Below are 22,821 nucleotides of genomic sequence, written 5' to 3'. Positions count from 1 at the left end.
CAACAAAATTTTGGCCAATCGACTTCAAAAATTCATCCAAAAAATCGTACACCATGATCAAACAGGATTCATTTCAGGGATGCAAAGCTGGTTCAATATACGCAAATCAATTAATATTATTCATCACATCAACAGGAGCAAGAATAAGAACCACATGGTTATCTCAATAGATGCAGAAAAAGCATTTGACAAGATCCAACACCCCTTTATGATGAAGGTTCTGGAAAAATTAGGAATCCATGGATCATTCCTCAATACAAAAAAGGCTGTATATGACAAACCTACAGCCAGCATTATACTCAATGGTGAAAAACTAAAGCCATTTCCTCTTAACTCAGGAACAAGACAAGGATGCCCACTCTCTCCACTTCTCTTCAATCTAGTATTAGAATGCCTAGCTACAGCAATAAGACAAGATGCAGACATAAAGGGGATCCAAATAGGGAAAGAAGAAATAAAACTCTCCCTCTTTGCAGATGACATGATCTTGTATTTAAAGAATCCCATAGACTCCACTCCCAAATTACTCAAGCTGATTCAAAACTTTGCAAAGTAGCAGGTTATAAAATTAACCCCCAACAATCAATGGCTTTTCTATATGCCAACAATGAGAAAAGTGTGGCTGAAATTAGGAAAGCAACTCCATTTGTAATAGCCCCACAAAAAATAAAATACCTAGGAATTAACTTAACCAAAGAAGTAAAGGACCTGTATGATGAAAACTTTAAAATCTTGAAAAAGGAAATCAACACAGAACTTAAAAAATGGCAAAACCTCCCATGCTCCTGGATTGGCAAGATTAACATCGTGAAAATGGCAATACTTCCCAAGGCTATCTACAAATTCAACGCGATACCTATCAAAATTCCACCCTCATTCTTCAAGGAAATAGAAGAGGCAATCCAAAAATTCATATGGAACAATAAAAGACCCCGAATAGCAAAAACGCTCCTCAACGGAAAGAACACTGCTGGAGGAATATCAATACCAAATTTCAAACTCTACTATAAAGCCATAGTAATCAAAACAGCTTGGTATTGGCATAAGAACAGACATCAGGACCAGTGGAATAGAATTGAAAACCCAGAAATGAACCTACAGACCTATAGCCATCTAATCTTTGATAAGGAAGCTAAAACAATAGAATGGAAGAAAGACAGCCTCTTCAGTAAATGGTGCTGGCAAAATTGGTTAACTACATGTAGAAAACTAAAGCTAGATCCTTATATATCACCCTGCACCAGAATCAACTCCAAATGGATCAAAGACCTTGAACTCAAAGCAGACACTCTGAAAACATTACAGGATGGAATAGGAGAAACCCTAGGTCTCCTTGGCTCAGGCCGAAATTTTCTGAATAGAGACCCGGAAGCACAACAAATCAAAGAAAGGTTGGACAAATGGGATTGCATAAGGTTGCAGGGCTTTGAAATTTTTAACAATGTCCTCAATAAGTTGATTTCCTTGCCTAATTTTTACTTCTGAGTGTCAGAGCAAGTCCTACATTCTTCGGGTTCCCATGTGAGAAACCCGATGGATTCTCTTAATAATCAATCCCCTTGCCCAATCTTTGTGGCAAGGTAAGTTTCCTCTCACCAGTTTTCCACCAGTCTTTGTTTCCTTCTTTGTCTGGGGGTTTATAGGCCATGGGAATTTTCTTCATCCACTCCAAGTCTTCTTGGGAGTACTGAGGCTCAGGAGGCAAAGCTCATGGTCCTGGGTCTACTAGAGTCAGTAATTCCGCTCTGGGTTGGAGGGCTGCCTCCTTAGCTGCCTGATCAGCCCAGTTATTTCCTTTGGTTATAGAATCAGTTCCCTTTTGATGGCCAGGGCAGTGCATAATGGCAATATTTCCTGGTTCCCATATGGCCCGGATGAGGCTTTAAATTTCTTGTTTGTTTTCAATAGTCTTTCCCTCAGCTGTCAGCAGCCCCCTCTGTTGGTAAATGGCTCCATGTATATGGACAGTGACAAAAGCATACCGACTGTCTGTGTAAATGTTTAGTCTCTTCCCTTTTCCCATCTGTAGGGCTTTTGTTAGTCCCATTAGCTCTGCTGTTTGTGCAGACATTCCCTGGGGAAGTGCTTCTGCCCACACTATCTCAGTGTCCGTGGTGACTGCTGTGCCCGTGTACCTTTTTCCATCTCGAATGAAACTGCTGCTGTCTGTGAACCAGGTATGCTCAGCATGAGATAGTGGATAGTCTAACAAATCTGGCCTCTTTTCCTTACCCCGCTCTCTCTTTTCACACTCAATTTCATGTTCTCGGTCCTTCCTTTCCTGTCTTTGCTCCTCTGTCTCTCTCTTATGTAGAGAGCTGCGAGAGGCCGCACCTGGAAGATGGTGCCGGTTTCCGCCCTCCGCCTTCCCGATGGTGAGTGCTCTCGTGGTAAACAACTCCTGATATGGCTAAGGCAAAGAATCTGGCTTGCTTCCGCGCACCTGAACCTATTGGTGGTTCCCACGTGGCGTATCAGAGTTGGCTACCCAGCGGGTACTTAAGGCTGTGGGGAATTCTCCCCGGTGTTGGGGTCACAAGATTAAAAAAAGGTCCTGAATAAACGGCAGAGAGAAGAGTCCGGTGTCGCGTCTCCTTGCTGGTCCAGGCGGTAGCGACACGTGGTGGCCCGTACGGGGACTCAGCCATAACCCCAACGAGGACTCAGAACTCTCTGCGGTCAGGGTGGTGCACCGGTAAGTCCCCAGGTAAAAGGGGAATCCGCGACAAAAGCGGGGGTAAGTCCCCAGGTAAAAGGGGAATCCGCCACAAGAGCGGGGAGTAAGTTCCCAGGTAAAAGGGGAATCCGCCAGAAGAGCGGGGGGATTTTTGCTCTTCTCGGTAGATAAAGAGAGAATGAGAACCCGGGGCTAGTCAATAGAGTAGCCAAAAGTGAAAGTAAAAGTTTGTTTACCAGCTTTAAATGTTTAAAACATGGGCGCTTCTTCTTCGCACCCAATTTTTTTGGCTCTCAATGAGCTACTGCACTCAAAAAAGTTAAAAATAAAAAAGAGTACTTTAGAGAGATTTTTTAATGAATGTGACACCGTTGCCCCATGGTTCACCGTCTCTGGAAGCCTCACGGTGGCCTCTTGGGAGAAACTAGGGAGGGACCTAGATTTTGCCTCTGAACAAGGAACGCTTAAGAGCGGAGTGAGACCAATATGGAAACTGATAAGAGGCTGTCTCGAGGACCAGCGTTGCAGTGAGGCGGTAGAGAATGGTCAGGCCGCCTTAGAAATGCTGCAGGAAGAAAGATCAGAAAGGGCAGACAGCGAAAAGGAGGAGAGCGGGGGTGGGGGGTCATACCCTGATTTTGCCGAACTAGAGACCTCTGAGTCTACAGACTCAGAGGAACTACAATCACTCATAGAACAAATAGAAAAAACAAAGATAAGAAAGAGGAGGAAAGGGAAGGAGAGAGAGGACCCAGATAAAGACGAATGCACACCCTCCGTGAACCGCCCCACACCTTCGGCCCCTCCGCTCTATGCGGAGGACCCCGGAAGTGGCAGCCCCGGCTGTTCTTTCAGCCCAGGCGTGTGGAAAGCGGTCAGAACCGAGTTACATCTAGCCTGTCCAATATTTCAGGATCCACAGGGACAGCGATATCATGAACCCTGAGATTTTAAGGTTATAAAATCTTTAGCTGAGTCTGTGCGGACATATGGAATCACAGCCTCCTTTACTGTAGCCCAGGTGGAGGCCCTAAACAGACATTGCATGACACCCGGTGATTGGAGTGGGCTCGCACGAGCTTGTTTGAGCCAAGGTCAGTATTTAGATTGGAAGGCCTTTTTGATTGAATTTGCTAGTGAAGAGGCTGCGGCCAATCAGGCTGGGGGAAACCCAGCTTGGGACAGAGATATGCTGCTTGGACAGGGGAGATTCGCCAATCAGCAGATAGGCTACCCGGTCCAAGTTTATGAACAAATCAATAAAATTGGCATAAAGGCATGGAAGGCCTTACCAAATAAAGGCGAGGTGAGTGGCAATCTCACCAAAATCCTGCAGGGCTCTATGGAGCCGTTTTCGGACTTTGTTGCTCGTATGGTCGAGGCCGCTGGCAGAATTTTTGGTGACCCAGACGCAGCCATGCCATTAATTAAACAGCTTGTTTACGAGCAGTGTACTAAGGAATGCAGAGCCGCCATAACCCCATATAAAAATAGGGGACTAGAAGCATGGATGAAAGTTTGCAGAGAGCTGGGCGGACCACTAACTAATGCTGGATTAGCTGCTGCTGTGGTGCAATTAACCCAGAAGAAAGGAGGAGGCTCAGGTGCGTGCTTTAGATGCGGCAAGATGGGACACATAAAGCGTAATTGCCCTGAAAGAGGAAGTGTGATAGAAACAGGAAAGGGACAACAGCCTAAGCGGCTTGGGCTGTGCCCTAGATGTAAAAGGGGGAAGCACTGGGCAGTTGAATGCCGATCTGTGAAAGACATCAATGGTCGAACCTTAACGCAGGCCCATTCAAAAAACGGGCAGCAGGGCCCCCGCCCTCAGGGCCCGCAAATATATGGGGCAGTCGAGAACCAGGACAGGAGCTACTACCCAGAACAGTGGCCGACCCTCCGGCAACCCAAGGACCGCGGAGATCCACGGCGGGCTCAGCAGGACTGGACCTCCGTGCCACCACCAGACTCGTATTAACTCCCCGAATGGGGGTCCAGTTAGTTGACACAGACTTCCAAGGACCCCTTGAGCCTGGCACGGTGGGATTGTTGATAGGGAGGTCATCCACAATTCTGTGGGGCCTTAAGGTGCATCCTGGTGTGATTGACCCAGACTATACTGGAATTGTAAAGATTATGGTTGAATCTCCTAAAGGAATTTTAGCCATCTCCCCAGGAGATAGAATTGCTCAGCTTTTGATTTTACCCAGTTTACATGACCATTTTGCGGCTCTGCCCAAGCTAAGAGGAAAAGGGGGTTTTGGATCCACGGGAACAGACTTAACATTCCTGTCTCTTGATTTGGACCAAAGACCAGTTCTTGAACTCAATGTTGATAATAAGAAAATTTTGGGCCTTTTGGATACTGGGGCAGACAGGAGCATTATTGCCAGAAAAGATTGGCCATCAGGATGGCCTGTACAAGCGTCCTCCCAAACCTTACAAGGTCTGGGATATGCTAAGGCCCCTGACATGAGTGCGAGACAGCTGCACTGGAGTGATGAAGAAGGACATTCTGGTATAATACAGCCTTATGTGTTAGAGCTCCCGGTTTCCTTATGGGGCAGAGACCTTATGAAAGAAATGGGATTTAAATTAAGTAATGACTATTCCCCTGCATCACAGGACATGATGGTGCGTATGGGTTATCACCCCAGTTTTGGACTAGGTAAATTTCTACGAGGGAACAAGGAGCCTATTAAAGTGTACCAGAGAAACCACAGGCAGGGCTTGGGTTTTTCCTAGGGGCCACTGGGGGAGGGATCCCCATATCCTAGAAAACAGAGGAGCCGGTGTGGGTGCCTCAGTGGCCACTTTCCTCTGAAAAATTAACTGCCGCCAGGACATTAGTACAGGAACAGTTAACCCAAGGACACATTAAACCATCAGTATCCCCGTGGAATACACCCATTTTTGTTATTAAAAAGAAGTCCGGAAAATGGCGTTTGTTACACGATTTACGAGCCATCAATAACCAGATGCAAATTGTGGGCCCTGTACAACGAGGCCTACCTTTGCTTTCTTCCCTGCCGGCCTTTTGGCCCATTATTGTGATTGATATAAAGGATTGTTTTTTTTTCCATTCCCCTGCATGATCAAGACAGTGTGAGGTTTGCTTTTACTATTCCCTCCTGCAATCATGAGGAGCCAGATAAAAGATATGAGTGGGTAGTTTTGCCTCAGGGGATGGCCAATAGTCCTACTATGTGCCAACTTTATGTGGATGAAACTCTTGCCCCTCTTAGACAAAAATATCCCAAATTAAGATGCATTCATTATATGGATGATATTTTACTAACAGCAAAGAGTAAACATATGCTGGAAAAGGCGTATGTGGATTTGATTGAGATGCTAAAGCACAGAGGACTGTCTATAGCTCCTGAAAAGGTACAGCAGGACCAGGTTATAGATTACTTAGGAGCGAAAATATGTAAAAATTGCGTTACTCCACAAAAGGTAGAGTTGAGAAAAGATAATCTAAAAACCTTAAATGATTTTCAAAAATTGTTAGGAGATATTAATTGGGTTAGAAGCTATTTAAAGCTACCAAATTATGAGTTGAGACCCCTTTATGCTATATTACAAGGAGACTCTGCTTTGGATTCTCCTAGACAGTTAACCAAAGAGGCAAGAGAGACTTTACATAAGATAGAAGAGAGATTACAAAATGCCTGCTTACAGAGAATACAGGAAGACAAGAGTATTACCCTGTGTATACTCCCTACCTTGTCTCAACCTACTGGGTTGTTGTGGCAAGAAGGCCCGCTGTTTTGGATTCACCCGAAAATATCACCGGCCAAGTCCATTGAATATTACCCTACTGCTGTGGCTGGTGTTGCACTCTCTGGAATTCAACAATGCTTACAGTATTTTGGAATTGCCCCGTCTATCATTATAGTTCCTTACACCAGCCATCAAGTTCAAACTTTGTGTGCTACTATAGATGATTGGGCTATTTTACAATGTAGCTTTACTGGACAAATAGACAACCACTTTCCAAAACATCCCCTTTTGGGGTTTTTCAAGGAACACCCAATTATCTTTCCTAAGGTAATGACTTCTCAACCTATTGTAAGTGCCCCTAATGTATTTACTGATGGCTCAAAAACGGGATGTGGTGTATACATAGTTGAGGCACAACGACCGGTACAACACCAGTTTCAGCCCGGTGCTCCTCAGATGGTAGAGTTAAAAATTGTTATAAAAGTTTTTGAAGCATGCCGGTTTTCTTTTAATTTAATATCTGATTCTGCTTATGTTATTAATGCTCTCAAGGTTTTAGAGGTTGCCAGACCTATTAAGAGTTCCAGTCCGGTTGGTCCATTGTTTCAACAATTACAACAGTTGATTTGGCAGAGAAAATCATGCTTTTATCCCTTGCATATTCGGGCTCATACGGGCCTGCCAGGACCCCTGGGCAAAGGAAATGATGTAGTGGATCAATGGACCAGACAAGAATGGGTATTTATTAGCTCTGCCTTAGACAGAGCCAAAACCTTTCATAAAACATTTCATGTTAATGCAAAAGCACTACAACAAAAATTTCAAATTTCTCGAGCCGATGCGAGACAGGTGATATTAGACTGTCCTCGATGTGTAATTTATCAGCATCCGCCTAGTGTTGGGGTTAATCCCCGGGGTTTGCTCCCGCTAAAAGTTTGGCAGATGGATGTGACTCACATCTCTGAGTTTGGACACCAAAAATATGTACATGTGTCTGTGGACACCTGTTCAGGTGTTATACATGCCACGTCCTCGGCTGGAGAAAAGGCACGCAATGTTATTGCCCATTGTTTGGAGGCCTGGGCAGCCTGGGGAAAACCTTATCAACTTAAGACTGACAATGGACCTGCGTACACAGGACAACAGTTTGCCTCCTTTTGTCATCAAATGGAGGTGCAACTTATACATGGTTTGCCTTACAATCCCCAAGGCCAAGGCATTGTGGAACGTGCTCACCGCACGATAAAAGAGTGCCTACAAAAACAAAAGGGGGGAATTGGCCATGGCCGTACCCCAAAGGAAAGACTTTCTCTTGCTTTATTTACTATTAATTTTTTAAATTTGGATGCTCAGAGTCCATCCGCAGCAGATAGACATAATGAACCTTAAGGCCCAGCAAAAGGGATGGTAAAATGGAAGGATGTCTTGACAGGGCTCTGGCGTGGGCCCGATCCCGTACTGACATGGGCACGAGGCTCTGTTTGTGTTTTTCCTCAGGACCAACAAGATCCGGTGTGGGTGCCTGAATGCCTCACTAGAAAAGCCCAGTGTGAAGAGGCACGAGATGCGGGGGGTGATGGTCCTCCTGCTCATCCTTGCGATGGTGCAACTGGGAAGACCAGTACCGAGATGGGGAACCCTGTCTGTGTTCCCGAGACCGATGCCCATATGACATGATGCATAACTGTTTCCTTGATTACAGCCTTTTCGGGTTCTGGTACCGTGACTGGTGTTGTGGCAACTGCTACGGGTTGTGGCGCCCAAAGTGTTAAACCTAAATCTTCTATTACTCACGGGCCTACCTCTGTGTGTGTATCCCCCATTTTTGTTCATTGTGAGTATGGAAGAACTTACCTTGTGCATTAACCCAATGCTGGAATGCCTCAAAGTTTAAATATGCTTTAGTTACCCGAATGCCTCATTGGGTGTCTGTGCCTGAGGATGCTCCTAATGCTATGACCCAATCATCTTAAGGAGAAGGGCTGGGAAGGTGGCTCAGTGGTAGAGCACTTGCCTTGCATGCCTGAGGCCCTGGGTTCGATTCCTCAGCACCACATAAGCAAGAAGAGAAAAAAGCCGGAAGTGGCGCTGTAGCTCAAGTGGTAAGAGTGCTAGCCTTGAGCTGAAGAGCTAAGGGACAGCGCCCAGGCCCAGAGTTCAGGCCCAGGAAAAAACCTATTCAAAAAACGCTGCAAATTTGTCTAAACAGTTGTTTAGTTATCTTTTAGGTAATTGAACTGGGGAGTTCGACAGCCTGATGGAACAGCTCAGGGTTGCCATCGTCATGGTGAACTCGACCCGAGTGGATGCCGGATTGGCGGAGGGGTTATCTTCATGGATCTCCGCTGCTATGATTCATCTCAAGGAGGGGGCGGGTTTGGGAGCCCTGACAGGCCTCCTGGTGTTAGCCTCCTTGGTATGTCTGTGGTGCATTTGCCAAATTAGAGGTTCTCAGCGTCGCAGTGCAGCCATGATTATCCAAGCCTTTACAGTCATTGGAGCAGGTCAGTCCCCCTAAGCGTGGCTTGCCACCCTAAAACAATGAACACAGATTGCAAAGCCAAAGTACTGCAGTCGAGAGGCATGAGTTTTGCCCTCGAGGAGAGCATGTTTGATTGCACACGGGTTCGATTCGCCTTTTCCCGTCCTTGTGAAAAACGAATCAATGGACAGGCTGAGTCATCCCTAGAGAAGGCGCCCTCTGGGAGAAGGCTTGTATGCAGTCCTTGCAATTGCACAACAGGGATCAGACCTCTGTTCTCATCTGTGTTCTTTAAACAAAAAAGGGGGAACTGTAGAGAGCTGCGAGAGGCCGCACCTGGAAGATGGTGCCGGTGTCCGCCCTCCGCCTTCCCGATGGCGAGTGCTCTCGTGGTAAACAACTCCTGATATGGCTAAGGCAAAGAATCTGGCTTGCTTCCGCGCACCTGAACCTATTGGTGGTTCCCACGTGGCGTATCAGGGTTGGCTACCCAGCGGGTACTTAAGGCTGTGGGGAATTCTCCCCGGTGTTGGGGTCACAAGATTAAAAAAAGGTCCTGAATAAACGGCAGAGAGAAGAGTCCAGTGTCGCGTCTCCTTGCTGGTCGAGGCGGTAGCGACACTCTTATTGTAATCCTTTTCTGCCATGGCTACTAGATCCCTAATAGGCTTTTCACCAAGTTTGTCTAGAGCCTGCAACTTTCTCTTTATGTCTGGTGCAGCTTGATTTATACAGGCAAACATGATCATCTGAGCCGACTCCTGGGTCTCAAGATCATATGGGGTATATTGACTACAAGCTTCCATGAGCCGCTCAAGATATGCTGCCTGACTTTCACTTCCTCCCTGTCTAACCTCATAAATTTTGGCCATATTAAATCCTGGGGTTTCTCAGAAAAGGGGGCATTTTGGGTGTACCCATTGTGTAGATATCTGGTAGAAAATGGCCAATATTGGAGTTGCTGTTGACCATCCACATCCACAGTCCCTACGGCGCATAAGGGAAAAACAGCTGCATTAGATGGGGGGTTGATCCCACGGCGGCGTCAAGTGACTGGCCCCTCAGAAACTTTAAGAGCAGGTACCGAGGGTTCTATAGATCCCTCCTCCTCTTGATCATTTTCAGGTTCTGCAAAAGGAACCTGGGAAGGGGAGTATGGGGGAGGAAACATTACTTCTTTCAAGTTATCTCCCTGAAAAACTGGGGGGTACCTTTTCTTTTCTTCTTTCTCAGCTTCTTTTTATAAGTCTAGGGGGCTAGATGGAGTGGTGACCATGGTTTCCAGTCCCATCAGTTATTTAGTCCAAAAAACAATAAACAGTACAAACAAGACACATGCAGGCCTGACAGTTACCAAAAAAAGAAGTGGAGATCTCCTGAATTGGTCTGCTGAATCCCGTAATGGGACACACACCCCCACAGCAGAAGGGGCAGACCCACAGTGGGCAAGTTGGAACTCGGAACCGACTCTCACCCCACAATTCACACAGGCAAGGTTCCAAGGACCCTCACCCCACATGGCAGGGTTCCAAGGACCTCTGACCCACACGGTGGGGTTCCAAGTACCCCCGACCCACATGGCGGGCTTCCAAGGATCCCGGGCCCACATGGCAGGGTTACACCCGCCTCACAAGAGGATCTGGGATGCCTGGCATTTCATCGCTCGATTCCAGTTCCTTCTCCAGAATGAAAGCCCTGGCCCGGGTGGATGGAGACGTGATGATTGTGGGCTTCTTCCCCCTCAACACTTTTGGACTGGACCGCAGGGACGGTGGCTCAGCCCAGGACGAGCCCAGGACACAGTGAGTGAGCTGGCTCTCTGTCTGTGGTCGGCCTGCTGATGAGAGGGGGGATTGCGAGAAGTGTTTGTAATCACCTCCAGTGTGCTCACACCACAGCCTCGCCAGAAACAGCCTTATTGTACTGTGTTGCTCAGCTCCCTTCAAAGGTGAAGAGAGTGTCCGTTTCACATCTGCTTAGCTTCCTGGCAGGGCCAGGAACTCATCTCATTCCTGGTTTACAGGTCACCCTCCTCCTAGAACCCCTTTTCTTATTGACTTCTATTTTTTTCATGTTTCCTTGTTTTCCTTTAACTTTCTAAACTGTACCTGAATATTGTCTGTCAATGTGCGTATGTAGACAAATTTATTCTTGTGCTTGCTGCTGATGCCCATTGATTTGTTCACTGCGTTCTCATCTATAATGTTTTAGGGTGGTTGTGAGGAGAGTTTGGTCTGAATACCATTTTGGGCTTTTTTTTTTCCTTTTGCTGGTCCTGGGTTTTAACTAGGAGCTGTGTCCAAGCTTCTCAGACTCTAGGCTAATGCTCTACCACTGGAGCCACAACACCTCTTCAGGCTTTTTCTGAGTAGTTTATTAGAGATAAGGGTCTCAAGTACTTTCCTGCCTAAGCTGGCTTAGAGCCGCAGTCCTCAGGTCTCAGATTATTGAGTTGCTAGGATTATAGTCATGAGCAACCTGCACCCTGCACTAATTCTGTTTTACATACATATATAGAGTAAATATTTGTCTACCTTACTTGTTAAAATAGCCAGTGATGCTGGGTGCCGGTGGCTCAGGCCTGTCATCCCAGCTACTCAGGAGGCTGAGATCTGAGGATCACATTTCAAAGCCAGCCCAGGCAGGAAAATATGTGAGACTCTTATCTCTAATTAACCACCAGAAAAAAAAAAAAAAGAAGTGGCACTGTGGCTCAACTGGTAGATGGCTATCCTTGAGCTGAACAGTTCAGGGACACTGCCCAGGCCCAGATTTTACTACTGTCCTGTCCAAGTTTTCTCCATTTTCTCTGATCGAGATTGGGTAAGCTGTAAAACCCTAGGGGTTTGTCCATTTCTTCTGTTATCATGTTTATAGACATCAGTTATTTGTCCTGAAAAATCTCCCTCTTGTCTTAGACTAACCAGGGATCCTTTTGTGTACTTTTTGAAGAATCACTTCTTTGTTTTGTTCACGTTTGGTAGTGTGTGTATGTGTGCTGCTTGTATTAGAATTTGAACTTGGGGCCTGGGCACTGTCCTTGAGCATTTTTGCTCACAACTAGCATTTTACTACCTTGAGTCACAGCTCCATTTCCATATTTTTGGTGGTTAATTGGACATAAGAGTGTTATGGGCTTTCCTGCCTAAGCTGGCTTTGAACTCTGATCCTCAGATCCCAGCCTTCTGAGTAGCTAGATTACCCATGTGAGCCACTCATATCTGATTCTGGTTGTTTTTTTATTAGCCTATTTTAGCAATATGTAATTGTGATGTTTGCAGGCATGAGTACAGTGTATCCTAATCAATTTGCACCCCAACCTCCCATAATGCTCAGTTTCCCCTCCCCCTTCCTAATTTTTGTTCTGTTTTTATGTCAGCCACAATTTTTATGTTTTATTTTCTTGTATTAATTTTGTATTAATTTTGTGTAGTTTTGTTTTGCTTTTCTAGTTTTGCTTGAAATGATGCTAAAGGTTATCTGGACATCTTTCTGTTCCTTTAATTTCAGCATTGATTGTTATCTAGCTGCTTGGTTTTCCTTTTCTGTATCCCATGAATTTCATTATGCTTTGTTTCCATTTTGGTCTCAAAAATCATTTTCTTCTCAATTTTTGCTTTGCTACATTGGTTGTGCAAAAACAATGTATTTAGCTTTCATACATTTCTGTTGCTTTCCAAGGTTTTTGTTTTGTTTTGTCAGTCCTGGGGCTTGAACTCAGGATCTGGGCACTGTCCCTGAGCTACTTTCACTCAAGATTACAACTCTACCACTTGAGCCACAGTGAGCTTTTTCTGTTTATGGGCTGCTGAGAAATTGAACCCAGGGCTTCATACATGTGAGGCAAGCAAACTACTTCTAGGCCACATTCCCAAGCCTCAAAGATTTTCATGTTCAGTGATTTCTAACTCTTTTACAGTATGGCCTAAACATATGTCTGATATGATTCAATTTTTATGAAAATATTTTAAATCTTTCTTATGGTCTGTCACACGATCTAAAGAGATAAAAGAAACAAAGATTTGCACTTCACATGTGTGGGACCAGAACCCAGGTCCTGAGTGTTGGTCTCAGAATGGCCAGTTCATGTTTCATGGATAGCAGTCACTTTTCTGTGTCCACATCTGGCAGAGAAGAGACGCTCCCTGTCTGTCTCTCTGGGCTGTCATGAGGAGATGAGCCTCATACAGTAAAATCCTCTTTTGTGACCTCCCATTGTCCCAGTGACCAACATTCAAAGTTGGACAGCAGTGTGCACAATGGTTAATGTTTCATTATTGATTGTGTGGAGTAACTCCTTCATAGTCCTGTCATTGGATCTGAAGGGAGTCATCTGTAATTCCTCCTCCTCTCTATTCCCACTTCAAGAACTACCAGTTTGTCTTGGCCTTGGCTTTTGCCGTTGAGGAGATCAACAGGAACCCCCATCTTTTGCACAATGTGACTCTGGGATTTGAGATCTACCAGATGGATCACACTGCATCATTGGTATTGGAAAGCCCCTTCCTCTGGTTCTCGGGGAAGCACGGGCTCCCAATTACACCTGTAAGGGCATGAGCAAGTCGGCAGCTGTGCTGACGGGCCCGTCAGCCCTCACCTCTGCCATGATCGGCACTCTGCTGGCACTCTACAGATTTCCACAGGTGAGGGCTCTGGGCCAGGGAGACGTGAACTCGGCTGATGTGCAGGGGTGTGAAGAGAGCAAAGGGAAGATACTGCATTTAGATGCTGCATCAGGGTGTGCAGCCCCAGTGGGGCATCCACAGTCCCTTCATTTGGAAAAGAGGAGAGGGAGAGGATGTGGCACAGGTTCTTAGCCTGATGATTCACTTCCCAGAAAGCTGTCAGGAATTACAAGATGAGCTAAAACGGGATGCACAAACCTTCCTTCCTATCTCTCCCAGATGTGATTGTGGTTCAGGCTGACCCTCCTCCTCTCATGTTCCCTTTCCTTTTAGCTCACCTTTGGGCCCTTTGACCCTGTCCTGAATGTCCATGGCTAGTTTCCTTCTCTCTACCAAGGATTCTCTCTACCAAGGATTCCTCTCTTGCTCTGGGCCTGGTCTCCCTGATGCTCCACTTTGGCTGGGCCTGGGTGGGGCTGTTGGTCTCAGAAGAGGAGAATGGGATTTTGATTCTTCCACAACTGAGAGAAGAGATGGGCAGACATAGGATCTGTGTTGCCTTTGAGGCTTTGATCCCAGTGAAATTTCTGTCAAATATAATAAAAGCCTTGGTAATACAAAGAGAGATTATGAAATCCTCCACAAATGTGATCGTCATTTATGGTGACACTGAACTCCTGGTTAATTTCATGAGCTATTCGATGGATTTTCTTGTGACAGGGAAAATCTTGGTCATGAACTCTCAGTACAATGTATTGGTCAAAAGGAGGTATTTCATGTTTGACACATTCCACACCCTTCTGACTTTTTTACACCACCGTGAAGAAATCGCTGGATTCACCAGTTTTATGCAGTCAGTCAGTCCTTCCAAATATCCAGAGGATGTTTACCTTGCTCAGTTGTGGTTTCTGAATTTCAACTGCTCTGAGTCTGAGTCTGCCGGTGTGGCCGGGGAGAGCTGTCCTCGAGAGGCCTCCCTGGCCTGGTTGCCCGGGCACCTTTTCAACATGGCCATGTCTGAAGAGAGTTTCAATGTCTACCAAGCCATGCATGCTGTGAGCCAGGCCCTCCACCACATGTTCCTTCACCAAACAGTCCTGCCACAGGTGGGAAATGGGAAAAGAATGGTGTTCTCCCCTTCTCAGGTAACTTTCTAGGGGGGTTGCTTTCCTAGAGAAAATCTGTTTTACATCCCCATTGGTACTTTGTGTTACAAATCACCCCCATATCCTCATTTTTTCACTGTTATAAGTTAATCTTTTTTCAATAAATTTCTTAATTCGGAAAACAGGATAATTAGTTCTTTGTTATTTTTTTGGTTGGTTGTGGAGCTTGAATTCAGGGCCAGCACCCTGTCTCTGAGCTCCTTTGCTCAAGGCTAGGGCTCTATCACATGAGCCACGGCTCTACTTCCAGTTTTCTGGTTTTGTTGGACTTAAGAGTCTCATAGACTTTCCTAGGATCCTGGCCTTCAACCCCAATCCTTAGATTTCATCCTCCTGAGTAGCTAGGACTACAGGTGTATGCCACTAGTGCCCAATGATAACTGTTTAATAACCAGTTTCCATGGTGCACATTTCCAACTTCATTTAAAACTCTGGGACTATTCCCAAAATTAATGGTGACAGCTAGCTTTAGTTAGGCTGGCCTGAGACCTGTGGTCTTTCTAAATAAGTGGGTGTACTTCCTCCTGAATGTAGGTCTTCAATCCTCTCCTGAGTCACCAAGACTTAGAAACAGGAGGACACGCTGTTTCTGTTCAGGTTTTCATTGATTCTGTTGCCCTGGCTGCTTGTGTTGCACTTGGACAAGGCTACTGGAGTAAGATGATGGGGCGTCCCCTCCTCCGGGTTATCTGATTCGTTCTGGGTCACCCTTCACCGTGAGCTGCATCTCTTTCAGCTGCAGCCCTTTCTGAAGAACCTCCACTTTGAGATTCCTACTGGAGACCACATCATTCTGGATGATGAAAGGAAGCTCGAGGCCGAGTATGACATTGTGAATTTTCAGGATTTTCCAGGAGGTCTTGAACTAAAGGTAAAAGTGGGAAGGTTTTCTCCATATGGTTCACGTGGTCTACAGCTGTCCTTGTGTGAAGATGTGATCGAGTGGCCCCAGGCATTTACACAGTGCTTGTAATCATGATGCTGGAACTCAGCCAGGTTTCTCCTGGATTTTATGCTGTTGTGCTCATTGCTCAGCAGTGTACATGTAGCAACATCCAAGCAAATGAATTTTGTCATTAATTGATTCTTGATGGGAAGCTTACTTACAAATGTATTTCTATATCTTCATGTGTTGCATATTGTACAATATAAATGACAGCTGAGTTCCTGAGCGATCTCTCCCTGAGGCAAATCAATTTACAGAGAGGAAAGGGTGAACTTACAAAGTCTGAAGGTTGATTTGCTCACAGGTGTGGGCGCTTTTGTTGTGGTTGTCTGGTCCTTGGCTCCGTATCTTTGGTGAGATAACACTATGGCAGGGTGTGTGCAGAGGAAGACCTCATTTCTAGTAGGGAAATAACAGCTATTGGCCTGAGATATCTATAACCACCAAAAGAGGAAATTAGTGCTTCAGGGTGTGCTTTTAAATGCTCTGGAATCTAGGGGCCATTTGCTGGAGCCTCTCAGGAGGTGTAGTGATAGAGGGTCCTGGGCCAAAGCAGCCCAGGCAGAAAAATCTGTGAGAATCCATCTTGTTGTGGCTCTAGTGGCAAAGGCCGGCCTTGAGCAAGAAGGCCGAGCAAGCTTGAGGCCCTGAGTTCAAGCTCCAGTAGCACCAGATCATTCGATACATACATGCATGCATCCAACCATCCATCCATCCTTCCATCCATCCTTCCATCCATCGTTCATGTCCTTTCCTTATATATTTAGGGGGAGGATAGACACTAATGACGACAAAAAGCAGCATGATAGGTTTGCTTCTAGAATGTACTTTCCCTCCTCCTGAAGCTTCCAAGATTTCCCAGGGAGCTCACACCTTAGGATTCGATGAAGATTTTAAGCCAAGAGCCCCCAGGGGCCATGTCCCCTTCATCTGAGAAGAGAATCTAATGTCTAGATGTCTGTGGCTGCCATAACCAGGGGTAAGACAGTCCTGGGAGACCCGGCCAAAGAAATGATACATCAAGGGATGGAGGGAATCCAAAGGCTCATTGTGCTTTGATTGCATGGCCTTCTGAACAAGTATGACAGGGGGAGGAGTGACCGCAGATTAGCGCAGAAACTGGGGCATGGGTTTGTCCTGTGGTTACAGCCATTCCTAGGAGATATGATTTGCACACATAGGAGTAGCTGGCCCCTTCTTGTTGCAGTAACACATCCAAGGCCCCCGCCCCGCACCCCGCTGGGCCCTGCACCCTGCCGGCCCCTCCTGAGTCCCAGGCCCGTGGGATCGGCCTTGCATGCGCACAGCGCACGCGCAGCCTCCCTGGGACCCCGTGCGCGTGTGCATGCGCCGGGGGAGGCAGGGACTGCTAGGAGCCACGCCTCCCCCCGACTTCCTGCCCCGGTTCGGGGCGGGCTCAGGCCGGGAGTGCCGCTGCTGGGCAGGGAGCAGGTCCCGCACAGGCGGGAAGGGTCGGCCCCGCCGGGACGGGCAGGCTGCCCCAGGGCCAAGGCTGGAGCCTGGTCTTTCCGGGAGGGGCGCACGCCCGTCACTCATCTGAGCAGTCCAATCAGAGGCCGGCAGCTGGAGCGGCTTCCGGTGCCGCCATTTTCGAAGCAGGCGTGCACGCAGTGTTGTGAGAATTGCGGCCACGTGACTGCCCCCCCCATCCGGAGCCTTGGCACCCACGGTGGGCCCGAGGCCGGCGGAGAGGGTGAGCCCTGGGAGCGTGGTGCCGGCCCCGCGGGCCCAGCGGGCCTCCCTGCTGGCCGGGTGGTGCGGGCCGGGCGGGCAGGGGAGTGGGCCAATGGCTTTCTAGAAGGAACTGGCCGGGGGCGAGGCTGTGGGGGCGGGGCCAGTGTCACAGGGGCGGGGCCGTGGGGCGTGGTCACGAGCCAGGCCCGTGCGGAGGGGCGTGGTCAGTGCCACGGTGGGGTGGAGCCTGTGTGGAGAGGCGTGGTCAGTGCCTCAGGGGCGGGGCCCACATGGAGGGGCATGGTCAGTGCCTCAGGGGCGGGGTCCTGGGGCGGGGCCCGCATGGAGGGGCGTGCAGGGGCCTGGAGTGGCTCTGGGCAAGTCATGAATAGTTTGCTTTAGTTCCTCTCTTGGGGAGGGGCTGAGAGGTTGCCCCTCCGTCGGTTTTTTGTTTCCTCTTGAAGAGGAGTTCCGTCTTTATGGAACTTAGATCTACATTCACTTTTCCAATGGTACCCTTTTTGACACCGAGCACATAAGTCTGGTGCTTTTCCTAATCCCTTCTGTTGCTTTTGAGCTCTACACTCCTTTTGAACGTGGCCTGGTTTGCCACAATTATGACATACTCTTTGTTCAGGATTATATCCTGAGCCTCTGGTTACCTTTTTCACATTTGTTTGAAAAGGCGTTTCTTTTATGGCAGCAGCATACGCAAGTCCCTGAATCATAGCAGGAGAAGCATCTATGCAAGCCTTAACATAGTCTTGTAGGCCTCCTGTTTTCCTCACTGGCCTGATTAATTCCTGACACACAGTGTTAGCATTCTCCCATGCCAATTGTTTGAGAATGATTTGAGCTCCCTCAGAAGGAGGGAACATTCTTGTAATAGCTTCCTCCAACCTAGCTATGAATTCCTCATATGGCTCCTCAGGCCGTTGCTTAATTCCTGATAGAACAGTGGTCTTTCCTTCCCCTGATGGTAACTTTTTCCAGGCCGTAATAGCAAGCTTAGTGATGGTTTCTAAAATCTCCTTTGAGAGTTTAAGTTGTTTTCTAATGTCTGCATAATCCTCCTGACCAGTTAACATGGAGACTGTAGGCTTAGGGCCTGAATTTGTGAATAATCGCCGTTGCACTTCTTTAACAAGGTCCTCATATTCTGTTCTCCATAATATGTATTGCCCCGGGGTTAGCACTGACTTTGCAGTTTGATACCAATCATAAGGAGTTAGCCAATCGGCTGCTATAGAGTCAAGGACTGTTAAAGTAAAAGGGGCAGAAGGACCCATAGTTTTTACTGCTGTTTGTAATTCTTTTAGTAATTTTAAGGATAATGGCTCCCACTGAGGTGGGCCCTGGTCCAGGTCAACAATAGGGAAAGTGAACGTAGTATCGCCGAGCTTTTTTGCCTCTAACATAGCTGCTCGGAAACCTGTGAGCGGAAGTGCGGGCGTTTTCATTTCTTCAGCATTATTGTCCCCGTCTTTATCTAAATCTATACATGGTTTTTCCTTGTTACCTAAGTTTGTAGTTTCCATCGTTGTGCCATAGTTTTGACACCGATCGGAGCTCTTTAACTCAGAGGTTTCTTTGACTGCGGGACCTGCTTCCTCAGCTAAGCATTTTTGCTCAGCCTTTTCCTCCATAAGATCTCTTATCTGAATCCATGACGAATAGACTGTCATAGGGACTGCTGCTGAGCCATGAGCTTGGTAGAACTCTTTTATCCCTTGTCCTACTTTTTGCCAATCTTGTAGAGAAAGGCTTCCTTCCTTCGGGAACCAAGGATTAGTTTGTAACACAAAATTATAAAATTTTTTCACTGTTGCTGTGGAGGTCTTAATGCCTCGTGCTTTTAGCATATGTTTTAAGATAGAGACAAACTTATTCTTATTTTTAGAAGATGAACTCCCCATGATTTACTCGTTATCTTTCTCAGTCACAACTGAGGGGCCTGCAGCACCCCAACGAGCTTCTGACTACTATTCCAGGTGAAAGGAAAAGAGAGAGAGATGCTTACCTCCCAAGGTTCCTTGACTGAAGAAACTGCTTCGTGCCCGCTCTGAGCCCCACTTTGGGGGCCACCTGCCGCGGACCGGGTTCTGTCGGGACGACGGAGGATACCTAGGGGAGGAACCTGGAATAGGATGGGGAGATGGCAAACAGACAACTCACACACATTAGGAGTGGATGCTGAGTGCTGAGTGCTGAGTGCAATTTAATGCAGAGGATAACAAACTTTTATAACAGAAGTCTTCATAAGAAAAGGGGCAAAAGGTTACACAATCTTGCTGTAAGGCTTTGTTCTTGGATGGTCACCAGCTGGTCACCTGAAAGGGCAAAAGTTTACACAATCTTGCTGCAGGGCTTCATTTTTAGTGGTCACCAGCTGGTCGCCTGAAAGGCACTTGTTTCCGGCTTATCTCTAAGAAATATAATGGGTTTCGACGTTTGTCACCATCTCACCATTACCTTATTTTTATAGAGGCCTTAATTATCCCATAAGATTTTTCCTGTTCCTTCTTTAATAGTAAGGTCACAGAGGCCTAGATCTAGCAAGTCTCTTAGTAAATGAGAGTACCAGGAAGTTCTTTCTCCTAAGTAGTTATCTCAGCAATTGCCATACATTCCTTCTGTTCTAGCCGCGCCTACAGCTTCTTGTAAATTTCTTACAATTCCTTCTGCTGGAGTGACTTTGTGAAACCCCCAATACTTTTATATTTGCTTATGGCTTGTCTACTAGCCTCCATAAGAGGGGTTTCAGGGTAGCACTTAACTCTGGTGAGTTAGTCATATTTTTAAGACACTCATCAGATATTGGAGTCATCAACCCTCTTAAGAAAGAGCTTTGAATAAGGGAACGTTGACAATGAGTAAGTACAATGAACAGCAGAAAGATTGATAGGCACTCTTATGAGAAAGACAAAAACACATCTTTTCCCAGGGGTTTTTCCAGCCTTTTCCCAGGAGTAGGCCTCTTAGAAGCCCTATTCTCCGAGGTAGACTTCAGTGAAGTCCCAAAACTCAGAGATAGGTCTCTGAAGCCTCTATCTTGGTCTGATAGATGGTTTCCCATGCTAAGCAGACTCTACTGGGGTCGGCGTGGCAGTCTTTGCCATGGGGTGGGGTCCCGGGGGCAGGGCCCGGATGGAGGGGCATGGTCAGTGCTTCTGGGGCGGGGTCCCGGGGGCGGGGCCCGCGTGGAGGGGCGTGGTCGGTGCCGGGGGGCGGGGCCCTGCCTCTAGTCAGCTTCCTGATGGTAGGCTGGCGGGAAAGGCGGCCAGCTCGGTGCTCGGTAAAGTCAGGGCGGTGGAGTCGGACATCACAGACCTGAAGGAGGGACAGAGCCTGAAGGGAATTTTCTTCTTTTCTGCCAGTCCTGGGGCTTGAGCTCCGGCCCGGGCGCTGTCCCGGAGCTGCTTCTGCTCGAGGCTGGAGCTCTACCCCTTGAGCCACAGCTCCACTTCTGGCTTTCTGCTTTAATTAGAACTAAGAGTTTCACAGACTGTCCTACCCAGGCTGCATCTGAAACACGGTCCTCCGACCTCAGCCTCCTGAGGAGCGAGGATTACAGGGGTGAGCACCGGCTCCCGCTGCATGGTGAATTACTCATGAGCAACTGCTCCTCCGCTTGGGAACATGCATCTCCCTGCCTTTGGTTTCCATGACATAGACCCTCAGAAAGGTGGGGTTTGGTCCAAGAAGTAGTTATCTGCCTGATGCGTGGCAGGGTCCCTGAGCTCTTCATTTCCCACGGATTCACAGATGAGTGGGAGAGACAACCTGCATTCAACATCCTACAAAACCCTTCCATGAGCACCTGCAGAGATGGATGGGGAAAGTTGGCTATCACCACGATGTCGCATGTGGTTAATGTGATCTGTGCAGAATCATGAGAGTTAATATGATATCATGAAAACAAAACCAGAAACCCTGTAGAATACATTCTTAGCACAATAGAAATGAAGCAATGGTACATTACCAATACATGTTATGGTCATGTGTGAGGTATAAAGATGACAAGGCTGGGTGCCAGTGGCTCACACCTGTCAGCCTAGTTCCTCAGAAGGCTGAGATCTGAGGATTGCAGTTCAGTGTTAACCCAGACGCGAAAGGCCATGAGACTCTTCTCTCCAATGAACCACCAGAAAAGTGGAAGTGGTAGGGCGTTAGCCTTGAGTAGAAAAGCCCAGGGACAAGGCCCAAGCCCTGAGTTCAAATCCCATGACCAAAAAGAAAGGGAAGTACTGAATGGTACCTTATTGTCACCAGACATGGACCAGTGCACAAGATGTGCAGATCATCAGTACGCCAACCCTGAGAGAAGCCGCTGCCTGCTGAAAGCTGAGGGCTTCCTGGCTTATGAAGACCCCTTGGGCACGGCTCTAGCCTGCACCTTTCTCTGCTGCTCTGCACTTACAGCTGCTGTTCTAGGGGTGTTTGTCAAGCACCAAGACACCCCCATTGTCAGGGCCATTAACTGGGCCCTCAGCTACCTCCTGCTCATCTCCCTCACCTGCTGCTTCCTCTGCTCCTTGCTCTTCCTGGGCCGTCCCCACACAGCCACCTGCATCCTGCAGCACAGCACATTCGCAGTGGTCTTCACCGTGGCTGTGTCCACGGTCCTGGCCAAGACCCTCAATGTGGTTCTGGCCTTCACGCTCACGGCTCCAGGCAGAAGCACCTGGCAGTGGCTGGTGTCCCAGGCTCCAAACCTCCTCATCCCCATCTGCACCCTCGTCCAGGAGACTCTCTGTGGCCTCTGGCTGGGGACCTCTCCTCCATTTGTGGACACAAATGCACACTCTGAATATGGCCACGTCATCATCCTGTGCAACAAGGGCTCCCTCACCGCCTTCTACTGTGTGCTGGGATACCTGGGCGGCCTGGCCCTGGCCAGCTTCACGGTGGCTTTCCTGGCCAGGAACCTGCCTGACACCTTCAATGAGGCCAAGTTCCTCAGCTTCAGCATGCTGCTGTTCTGCAGTGTGTGGCTCAGCTTCCTGCCTGTCCACCACAGTGCCAAGGGGAAGGCCATGGTGGCCATCGAGGTCTTCTCCATCCTGGTCTCCAGTGCGGCCTCCTGGGCTGCATCTTTGCCCCTAAGTGCTATGTCATCCTGTTAAGGCCGGAGAGAAATTCTCTGCATAGACTCAGGGATAGACCCCATTCTGGGAGAAACATAGGCTTAAAAACATAGGCTACCTAAAATTAATGAAGGGTCTTAGACAAATCTGTTCTGTTGCGCTGGACAGGTGTTTATACTATGGGATATCTTTGAACTTCTTTTCTCCAGTTGTGCTGTAGTCACTACAAATTGTAACCCACATTCCTGTAAGTTTGCATTGTATTTTAGGTAGTAGCTGTGCCTCTAATTTAAACTATGTCTAATCCTGCCAATCCCTTCCATGCATCTGTCTTGTCTTCTTTTGTCTTCCCCTTTGCTCTCTGTTATTTTTTCCTAAACGTTATCCTGATCAAATTCCTGTCTAAGCCTTAGTAGTGCT

General features: G+C 47.5%; 1 protein-coding gene across 1 annotated transcript; it reads left to right on the top strand.

Moving 5' to 3' along the window:
* The first annotated feature begins 1,533 nt into the window (after window positions 1-1,533).
* On the top strand, window positions 1,534-22,514 carry LOC138820071 (vomeronasal type-2 receptor 116-like). Its single transcript, XM_070011715.1, is given in 10 exon segments — window positions 1,534-1,580; window positions 2,030-2,177; window positions 13,251-13,398; window positions 13,401-13,525; window positions 13,841-13,906; window positions 13,909-14,562; window positions 15,410-15,544; window positions 17,240-17,333; window positions 21,587-22,387; window positions 22,390-22,514. Coding segments are annotated over 10 exon segments (2,343 nt in total).
* The last annotated feature ends 307 nt before the right edge of the window (window positions 22,515-22,821 follow it).

The sequence above is a fragment of the Dipodomys merriami genome, unplaced genomic scaffold, assembly GCF_024711535.1.
Source record: "Dipodomys merriami isolate MVZ:Mamm:240054 unplaced genomic scaffold, mDipMer1.0.p SCAF_84, whole genome shotgun sequence".
NCBI lineage: Eukaryota > Metazoa > Chordata > Mammalia > Rodentia > Heteromyidae > Dipodomys > Dipodomys merriami.
This window is presented reverse-complemented; position numbering and strand designations above follow the sequence as displayed.